At 34.0% G+C, this 11,133-nt stretch overlaps 1 protein-coding gene across 1 annotated transcript; it reads right to left on the bottom strand.

Annotated features, from left to right (window-relative positions):
- Nucleotides 1-183: 183 nt before the first annotated feature.
- Nucleotides 184-1,688, bottom strand: LOC116017252 (beta-D-glucosyl crocetin beta-1,6-glucosyltransferase-like). The gene has a single exon (XM_031257800.1). The coding sequence runs from the start codon at nt 1,595-1,597 to the stop codon at nt 230-232; it is 1,368 nt and encodes a 455-aa protein (XP_031113660.1). The 5' UTR covers nt 1,598-1,688; the 3' UTR covers nt 184-229.
- Between the last annotated feature and the right edge of the window lie 9,445 nt (nt 1,689-11,133).

Raw genomic sequence — 11,133 nt, 5'->3', positions numbered from 1 at the left:
GAACCAAACATGTTAATGAATATATTTTTCTTGTGAGAAATACTTTCTAAAGAATTTTTTTTTTAATATATCTTTTTAAGAATTTAATTGATAAGAAAGTCATATGAGAAGCAAAACCAGAGGTGCTATTAGAAATACAAACTACTGGGAGAAGAAGAAGAAAACGATGACAGTACACATTGTTGAATCTGAAAATAAGAAACGCACGACATACGAATTATATTATTGTTTACGATGAGTTCTTAGACAAGCAAAGCTCCGACAGCAGCGCCGCCGTGTTGTCTATCCCTTGTTTTCCCTTCATTTTCATCTGCGCATTCACTTCCCTCACTTTAGCTCTCATCTCTTCCCCGGCCTTCTCCGCCACCACGCTCTTTACCGCTTTGCCTATATCTTCTCCGTAAAGCCGGCCATCATCATCCCTCATCACCTCCGTGGCGATGCCCAGCTCCACCGCCATCCTGGCGCTGATAAACTGCTCGGAGTGCATAGGAATGGCTATTATCGGAACTCCAAAGTGTATGCTCTCCAGAAAGGAATTCCATCCACACTGCATCACAAATCCACCCACACTTGGGTGGCTAAGAATCTTGATCTGAGGTGCCCATTTTTCCACTATTATCCCTCTGCCTTTCACTCTCTCCAAGAACCCCTTTGGCAGTGCCTCCACTAGGGGAGTCTCCTCCCCCGCCGGAGACCTAATTACCCATATAAAATTGGCACTGCTAATTAGCTCTAGTCCTTTAGCTATTTCTTGAATCTCCTCCCTACTCAAGTAGTACTCGCTCCCAAATGAAAGGTATAGTGTTGAGTGTTTTTCCTTTCCATCTAGCCATCTCATAATCTCATCATCCTCATCCGAATCCTTGCCGCGGCCCTTGTTTTCCTGCACTCGGATGAGTGAGCCAATGGGCAGGGCTGTTTTGCCGAGCTTCTCAGAGATGTAGTCGATGTACTTCCCTTCAATTTCCCTGCTAGTGTTGATCAAACAGAGTTTCGTGGACATCTCCAAGGCCCTTGGGATGGCGGTTCTGTCAACGGGGTCTATATTTTCCGCGCTTTTACTCAGATTCTTGAGCTCGTGTGGCTTCATACAGACCGCCGGAAAAGGGAAGCCGTCGATTGATCGTTTATGCAAGAAGTGGTAGACGAAGGCATACGAGGCTGCCCCAGTGATGGCGTAGAAGACGGCGGGGATGTCCCGCGTTGCGGCGGCCTCCGCCGCCCAGGGCTGGAAGGAATCATAGATGAGCAAGTCGGGTTTGATTTGGTCGAGGATGTCGCAGAAGCTTGGGCTGGCCATTCTAAATGCCTTGCAGAGCGGGAAAATTAGGTGGCGAGGGAGATCTTTTGTGGTGTGACGGCTGGGAGAAAGAAGCTCCGGGAAATCCCCGGTGGGGCGCAGGTGGATTTCCACCGTATGGATTTTATCAGAGTTAAAAGAAGAAGAGGATTTAGCAGAAGAGATGACAACAGGGGTAGAACACAAATATATGTCGAAATTGCGGTCGTGAAGCTCATTGGCAAGTTCCAGGAAGGGAACAAGGTGACCATGAGCCAGCCATGGCAACATTAGAAGACGAAAACGACCAGGCATTGAAGCTTCGGTTTCTCCGACGATCTGATCTGTATTTTGTGTGGTGATGATAATTGATGTCCCAATCTTGTAGAGCTCTCTACCCTTTTTATTGGTGTTTCTCTTCGCTAGATAATGCTGCGGGCATGCCTTTGAATTTTATAGTACGCAGTGTTTCTCACATTGTCACATATTTATATTGGAAACTTAATTTTATAATGATGCATGGAACATACCATGTCTAGATCAGATAGATCAGAGCAAATTTTGTTTGTCTAGATAAATCGTAATATTGAACCTGGTCCTCAAATGGTAAACAGCAATATGCTACTAGAATACATATAATAACCCAAATGATTAATATACAAACTCTCTAATACTAAGCTGCATTCCTTACCTCTGTTGTCATCAAATTGTTCACAGTATAATGGGAGAACATAAACATAAATTGCCGGTGTCACATCGTGACACTGTGATCAGCAGGCTGAAAATTCACTGGAACATGGCCTCACCAAACGTGCTACGACGTGGCACTGCTGGAGGTAATCTTCAAGGCTTTCCAACTCCATTATCCTTGCAAAATAACACTAACTTAATCTTAAATCTTATGAAATTTGACATAATCAATAAGCAAGATGACTAAATAAAAGAGAAAAAAATATGGACAAATAAACACTTATTATATGTGTATGTGTGTAAATTATAAAAATTACATCATTTTGAATTAATGATTAAAATAAGGCAAAAACTTGTGTGAGACCGTTTCACCGTGAGACGAGTCGGGTCATGAGGTAAATGTAACACTTATACGCACAAATGTCATACTTATATGCTCAAATGTAATACTAATTAGGAATAAAAATTTTGTTACTTATAAGGGTAAATGTAATACTTTTATGGGAAAATATAATACTTTTACATTTCGATTTAAAAGTATTACATTTTTCCTCAAAAGTATTATATTCTCCCTTGTAAGTAAGGAAAAATTGTCAACATTACTTATTATGAAAAATGTAACACTTTTTCTCTTATAAGTAACAAAAATTGTATTCCTAATTAGTATTATATTTGAGCATATAAGTACAACATTTGCACATATAAGTGTGACATTTGCATGGTACTTCGACCCGACCCGACCCGTCTCACGAATAAGGATCCGTGAGACGGTCTCACACAAGTGTGACCCTTAAAATAAATATACTTCCCAAATAATTGAGAAAATTAATACATTTGTGTATGATCAAAATCTTTTTATATTTAAATATCCACACAGACTTTAATTATATTTTTAAGAGTGTGCACAATTCAGTGAAAATTTTGTTAAACAATCGAATTGAAGAATTATTGATATCTGCTATTTTGTACAATTATTCACCCCTTATTCTAGTTGTTTTGAAGGTTATTTTCTGTATCCTAGTGAAATTGGGAATTGTTTGTGTGTTATATTGTCCAGGTGCTGAATTATCTACAAGGAACAACAAAGGAAGAATATTGAGTAAATTCCTTTTTTGGTCCTATACTTATTGTGCATTGGACACATTTAGTCCGCTTTTATTAATTTGACCACATTTTGCACAAAGTTATCAAAAAGTGGACAATGTTAGTCCACAGTCAACTCTTCCGTTTGATGGCCGTGAAGTGCAAAGGCATTTGTGTCCTTTCATGTTATACTGCTCATTTTAGTCCACAGTCAAATACAATCGTTTTACTGCTCATTTTATTTTTTTTCTTCTTCTTTAATTTTCATTGCAACTTGTATGTTTTCAATGGCTTTCGGGTTCTGAAGGTTGTCTGACTGGAGTTTCTGTTCTGTTAGTTTACCTGCATTGGGGGTTTTCTGTAAACAGGGCATCTTCGGCTGAGGTTTTAGAATGTCGGACGACTTGATGCTTCATTTCTCCTCAACCTCGTCGAACCAATCCGACAATTCTAAAATGGCGAAGCTCGAGGCACGGATGGTACGCAAGCCCGCATCCGCTCCTCAACCCGTTTCCTGGCTTGCTGCTGCTAAATTCGGGGATGCTGAGACCCTGCCGGAGCCTGTGGTGTCTAGTGATTCCGACGATGACGACGTGAGTTCCTGAATTTCTTGTTTTTATCGTAGTCACTTGGTGTATATATATATGCAGTGCACAAGGTGCTCATCTTCTTCCCTCATATCGTTGCTCTATGAACTTCTTTAGCTTTCCGCTAAACTTGATTAAACATTTTGATTGAGAAATAAATTAATCGGTGCTTGATGAGCACAAATGATGAGTGTAAAAGAGGATGTAATGTCGTTCCGCTGAGGATTGGGGCTATGGCACGTAATTGTGTGAATTACTAGGCACTAGAGTATATGAATTAATAGAATCCAAGTAACAAAGACTGAATGGTGTAAAAGAAAGCAATTGACTAAGGTGTAAACTGTATAATAAGGTATGGGCCAGATTAGGGGGATTGTAACCTTGATGTTCTAACAAACTCAGGATTAGGGAAAGAATAATTAACCAAGGGATATATGGGCAATGCACAAAAGAATTCTACTCAGCTACTTTCGTAATCAATAAGAGAATTAGACTAAGACCGCCCCACTGTCGTGATGCATCAATCATAACCTTAAGCACCTAAGCATTGTAAGCCCCCAAAATTACCTCTACTTTCATAGCAGGAAAATTAGGTTGAAATTGGTAAGGCTCGAGGTCTCCATCCAACTGTCGTTGTAATGAATCCCTCTCCTAGACTAGCAATTAATTCTGGCCACAAACCAATAACTAGTGCAAAGAAATCCCCAAATCAACATAAACCCTAGGTAAAAGATTCAATCCCTTTATGCAATTAATTACCAATTGAACATCAAGATTAACAATGGATCCCTAATCCAAACCCATAAACGAACTACTCCCGCATGATGGGAGTAAACAAAACAAAGCAATAATTAATAACCATAAACATTGCAAGAAAGTAATAAAGGAATAAGAGAACTTAATTGATAAAGAACAAATCCAATCTTCAATCTTTGATTCCAATCTTGAAATTAACTAATCTAATGTGAAACTAATCTAAACTATGCTAGGGAAATATAAACTAAAAGCTAGGGTTCAGAACTCTGTAAGGGAACCTCTTTTAATTGTAGAGAATAGGTAGGATATATAAGAGATATATGGGCCTTGGCCCATTAGGCAACTTCCAATCCTTTTCCCATTTGTATTCTTGTTTCCTTTCTTCCTTGTAATTCCTTTTTCTTCCAGAACTTGTCCAAAATGCTCTAAATTTCCTCCTTTGTAGTTCCTTGTAGATAATTCAACACTTGGACAATATAACACACAAACAATTCCCAATTTCACTAGGATAAGGGAAATACAATTAAAATAAGGGGTGAATTATTGTATAAAATAGTAGATATCAGTGCTCACTTGGTGTATTTTGATCTTTCAGTAGTTAATAGTTTCCATATGGAGCAGTAATTATACAGTAGCAAGGAAAGATTGCTTTAGCTAAATGATTGTGTTGCAATTCTTCGTCCAGGGTTTCCAATTTCTTTGATTTCGCTACGAGATTTAGGTCGGGTTTGGTGGTTTTGGTCGGATGGTCTGTAAGGGCTTCGTCGCTAGTCTGATGGTTTCTTCGCGTTTGACTGGGGAGACCAAGTAACAAAGAGCCTGATGAATAATTGAACATGAAAGGACACAAATGCCCTTTCACTTCACGGCCATCAAACGGAAGAGTTGACTGTGGACTAACATTGTCCACTTTTTGATAACTTTGGGCAAAATATGGTCAAATTAATAAAAGCGGACTAAATGTGTCCAAGACACAATAAGTATAGGACCAAAAAAAGAATTTACTCAAGAATATTGGAGCATTTTGGACAAGTTCTGGAAGAAAAGGGAATTACAAGGAAGAATACAAGTTGGAAAAGAATTGGAAGTTGCCTAATGGGCCAAGGCCCATCTACCTCCTATATATTTGACCTATTCTCTACAATTAAAGGAAGTTCCCTTACAGAGTTCTAAACCCTAGCTTTTAGTTTATATTTCCCTAGCATAGTTTAGATTAGTTATACATTAGATTATTTAATTTCAAGCTTGGAATCTTGGATTGAAGTTGGATTTGTTCTTTATCAGTTAAGTTTCTCTTCCCTTTATATTTCTTGCAATGTTTATGGTTATTAATTATTGCTTTGTTTTGTTTACTCCCATCATGCGGGAGTAGTTCGTTTATGTTGGATTAGGGATCCATTGTTAATCTTGATGTTCAATTGGTAATTAATTGCATAAAGGGATTGAATCTTTTACCTAGGGTTTATGTTGATTTGGGGATTTCTTTGCACTAGTTATTGGTTTGTGGCCAGAATTAATTGCTAGTCTAGGAGAGGGATTCATTACAACGAAAGTTGGATGGAGACCTCGAGCCTTACCAATTTCAACCTAATTTTCCTGCTATGAAAGTAGAGGTAATTTTGGGGGCTTACAATGCTTAGGTGCTTAAGGTTATGATTGATGCATCACGACAGTGGGGCAATTTTAGCCTAATTCTCTTATTGATTACGAAAGTAGCTGAGCAGAATTCTTTTGTGCATTGCCCATATATCTCTTGGTTAATTATTCTTTCCCTAATCCTGAGTTTGTTAGAACATCAAGGTTACAATTCTCCTAATCTGGCCCATATCTTTATCATACAGTTTACACCTTAATCAATTGCTTTCTTTTATTCCACATCATTCAGTCTTTGTTGCTTGGATTCTATTAATTCATATACTCTAGTGCCTGGTAATTCACACAATTACGTGCCATAGCCCCAATCCTCAGCGGAACGACATTACACCCTTTTTACACTCATCATTTGTGCTCATCAATTATAGTTAATAAATTTTTAAACAAAATATTTATCAATTGTTAAAGATTTTTAAGAAATTTTATTATCGATAGTTTGGTTAAAAAGTATCGGTTAACTGAATTAATAGATCGGTTAGGTGAATTGTTATTTTGTGTGTGTGTGTGTGTATACTAGTTATAATGCGTACATTGTGCGATTAAATTAATATCTAACACGAAAGTTAAAATATAGTACAATTTTTAAATATTAAATAATTAAATATAAAATAAAAATGAGTATTTATAATATGATCAAAATTAGTATTTTAAACTTGTAGTAAAAGTAGTAGTAAAAATGAAAATTGTTGTAGATAGTTATAATCGATAATAAAAATCATGTTCTAACAATTTTTCATATCAAAATAAATTAAATCTTCGTAATGCAATATTGATTAGACAGTAAAACTTAACTTAATTTTTGTTAAAAGTGACATGGTTATTGATGGATACCCCGATTGGGGTACCCGATCCGAGAAGACCGGTATCTGGAGCCCGCTGACTGGCCGGACCAAATAGATATGTAGCCCGATTGTTTAGATCTGTGTGGCTCAGTCCAGGCAGGCAGTCGGGAGGCAGTGCCCGGCCAGGTGCGCTCTGAAAGGTGGTTATCGTACAAAATTAGGAAACCTGAGGCGAGATTTAGGGAATTTTGCCTTAATCCGAATTTGGTAACTTCCACGTCAGTTGGATAGCCTAAATTGCTTTCCTAAATTATATTTGTAAAGAATTTTACTTATTTTCTTGTGTAGGCTTATTATTCCTGTATAAATACCCCTCGGGGTCATATTGTAAGGGGTTCGGATTGGAATACAAGTGTAGTAGCACTTTAATTAAGCGTGTATTCTCTCCTAATATTTTTCCTAAGTCTACGGTAGTGTTGGCTTGCCGAAATAGTTGTCACGCAGCCGTAAAACCAACCGTTATAATAAGTTTAGTGACATATATTGTGAAATTGTCATAAAAGAGTTATGTAATTTAGTTATACCATATAAATTCATAAGTTTTCTTTGTGTATATATGTCGAAGTTGCGGTCGTGGAGCTCATTGGCAAGTTCCATGTAGGGGACTAGGTGGCCATGAGCCAGCCATGGCAACATTAGAACACGAAAACGACCATGTCTTTGTTTCTTTTCCTCCATGAATACTCGATATGATGAATTATTGAAGCTTCGGTTTATATTTCTTTGTTTTTTTTCCTCCATTGTTACATATTTATATTGGAAACTTTATTTTATAATGGTGGAAGATACCATGTCTGATCTAGAGAAATTTTTGTTTGAGTAGTCGATCCGAGACCACAAGTTTTCTAAGTCTTATATTAGGAATCAATTTATCAAAATTTGGACATTGAAACTTTAAAGGAAAAAAAAAAAAATCTCCTATAAACCCAACATGGAATTCACAATGTTTTTTTTTTTTTTTTTTTTTTTGAATACTATTGACTCTGTTACAATGTAGTATCGGTTCATATGGAATTCACAATGTAGGATAATTGAAATTTCAAAATGTTCCAATCCTAGTGAACCAAACAAGTTGTAAATAAATTTGATAACGTCACTAATGGATTAGGGTACTCAGATTGGTGCTCGGACTCAATCCAAGTGGCCAGACTCCACACTCGACCTCAAGCACTCGACCATTTAACCTTTGCGATTGAGTTGGTAACGAAGTATATGTGGCGATAAAGTTTCTTCGCACCTCAACTAAACTAGTTTAGGTTTAATTACGAATATGCTTATAAAAATATTTTGTCAAGAAGACATTGTAACCGAGTCAATAGTACTCAAAAAAAAATATTTTGTCAAGAAATTACTAACATAATATATAAGGTGTTTTGGTAATGACTAATCTGTCAATCTTTTAGTGGATTTATTTGATTTTAACATATTGACTTAGTCAAACTTAGTCCCTTTTTGGTAATTAAATAGCAATTTCCATTAACATGTAGATTTAGAATGTTAAAAGTAATAGTGTTTTAGATTAATGAATTGCATTTATTTATTTTAAAAGGCTATTTTACCCACTCATTTATACTCTTAATTTATATATTTAACTAATAGTTAATAAAAAAGCATTAATTTATATAAAATATATTATTATTAATTTATATTTATATAATACGTAGTACAGTAGTAGTTAATAATATAAAATTTATAACTTATTTTTACCCTTATTTTAATCACATCAATAAGATATGTTTCTCTGAGTTTATGATTTCACAAAAATGGTATCTGCAGCATCCGCAACAGCAATATTATTATTATTAAGTTGCCATCTAAAATAGTAAAATCTAAAATATTTTGAGAATAAATATATGAAAAAATAATATATTAAAATAATTATAAGTCATTTTATATATTTCAATCTAAATTATCAAATATATTTATATAAATCAATAATATAACTTATTAGTAAAAATAATGTGCACAGCCTATTATCAATTATCAATTAATACAATTCGCTATTCATCACCATTATTTCATAACAAAAATAAAAAATGAAAAATAAAAAGAATATAAATCGTGTACTCCACTAGTTGGGCAATGGACCAGCATGGTACGTGACCAAATAGTAAAATGCAGTGTAAATCTCGTGGTTGTTTTTTTCAATGATGACGCATATAAAATTACACATACGATTCACAATGCGAAGTATATGTTTTTAAATATAGTACGGATTACATATTTTTTCCTACAACTAATGTGATAAATTTTCTTTGAAATCGTAAAATTATTGATAAAATAATTCAATTCTTTGCGCCTTGTGACTATACAAGTTACTAACAAATCATTCATGAAGTTGATATTTTTATACTCCATACTAAAATTTGAGAAATTACTTCAATTTTAGTCAATTGTTCTTTTAATTTGATCCAGAAAAAATGTGAATTGACTTCCATTCACATAAGATTTCATAAAAATGTTGATAAGTGTTTATTTGTCCATATTTTCTCCCTTTTATTAGATCATTAATTTTGTTTGCTAATCATTCCAAATTTCATGAGGATTAATGCTTATTTGTATTATTATGCAAGGAGTATGAGTTGCAAAGCTTTGGAAGCAAAGATGAGTATTTTCATGTATTTTGGATGCATTTGGAGTCAATGAGAGCCAACTATGAATCTATGGAGATTGATGCAACACTTCTCAGAATATATGAGAGGAAATTATGTTAGCGAATAGTTGTATTAATGACGGGATTCTTTGTCACATAAAGAACACTTTAACGACAGTAAATATACATACTATATCACTATATGCTCACTAATGACGGTATCATATCTCGTCAATAATTATTTTTATCCTCGGAAGATATAACGCCGGGTCACGACGGCAAATTTTTCGTCATTAAAAGTCTTTTATGATGGTTTTTGAATTTGACGGTTTTACCTTTCACGAATAGACAATTTTCTTGTAGTGTTAGTCACGACATGTGTCAATTTTGATGTGACTTGGGTTAATGTAACAATTAGTTGAATACTTAAATAGATATTTTGGATGCCGAAACCTTAGTCAGGTAGCCAGGTAGGTCGGCCCTCAACCTTGGAGCTCGGGAAACACATATAAGAGGTTGGACTAGTTCAATACACATGGTATATGTTCTGTATGTGACATCAACTTACTTGGTTATATACTCATGTTGAATCTACTTAATTTCAATCCATGAAAAAAAATCTTCCCACCATTAACCTAGCAACATCAATTATAGAACTGATATTAATAAGCAATTTGTTTTTGTTATTTTTTTTTTTACAAAATCGGATATCTAGTGTCATGAAAATGCTTAAACGAATTAAATGTGTTAATTAATTTTTCCTGTAAAATTATTTCTATTAAATATACTCTCAAAAATACTTTTCTAAGAATTTAATTGATGGAAAATAATAAAAAGGAATAAGGTTCAAATTGGCCACTGAATGAAAAAAATGTGCAATTAGGCCACTGAATACTCCAAATGCATGCAATTTTACCTGATAGCAGGTTACCTTTCATTTCATCAGGTTGCTTGCTTACCTGGATGGTGATGTGGCATTTTAAAATAATTTTTTAATAATAAATATAAAAAATTAAAAATTAAAAATTTAAAAATATTATTTTTAAATATTATTTTTAATATATTTAATATTAATTTTTTAATATTAATTTTATAATGTTTTAATATTAATTTTTTAATATTTTAATATTTTTAATTAATTTTATTATTTAATAAATATTAAAAATTAAAAATAAAAATTAAAAAATATTAATTTTTTAATATTTTTTATATTCATTTTTAAATATTTTTTAATATTAATATTTTTAAATATTTTTAATTAATTTTTAATTTTAAAGTTTATTATTAAAAAAAATATGTTAAAATGTCAACTCACCATCCATGTAAGCATGCAACTTTGGAAGATAATCTGCTATCAGGTGAAATTGCATGCATTTGTAGTGTTCAATAACCTAATTGCACTTTTTTTTTCCGTTCATGACCTAATTACACTTTCAGGTTATGTTCAGTGGTGAATTTGAAGTGGTTAATTTGATCTTTATTCCTAATAAAAATCATCATATTGTATTGTAGGGACAAGCAAAACCCAGAGGTGCAATTAGAAATACGTACTATTTCCTCCAATTCCAAAGAGACTGCGTAAAAAACGATGACAGTACACATTATTGAATCTGAAAAAACAAAAAAAAAAAAAAAAAAAAAAAAAAA

Source organism: Ipomoea triloba, chromosome 4 (genome assembly GCF_003576645.1).
Source record: "Ipomoea triloba cultivar NCNSP0323 chromosome 4, ASM357664v1".
In the NCBI taxonomy this organism is placed as follows: Eukaryota; Viridiplantae; Streptophyta; class Magnoliopsida; order Solanales; family Convolvulaceae; genus Ipomoea; species Ipomoea triloba.
The sequence above is the reverse complement of the archived record's forward strand: the minus strand, read 5'-3'. Positions and strand labels throughout refer to the sequence as shown.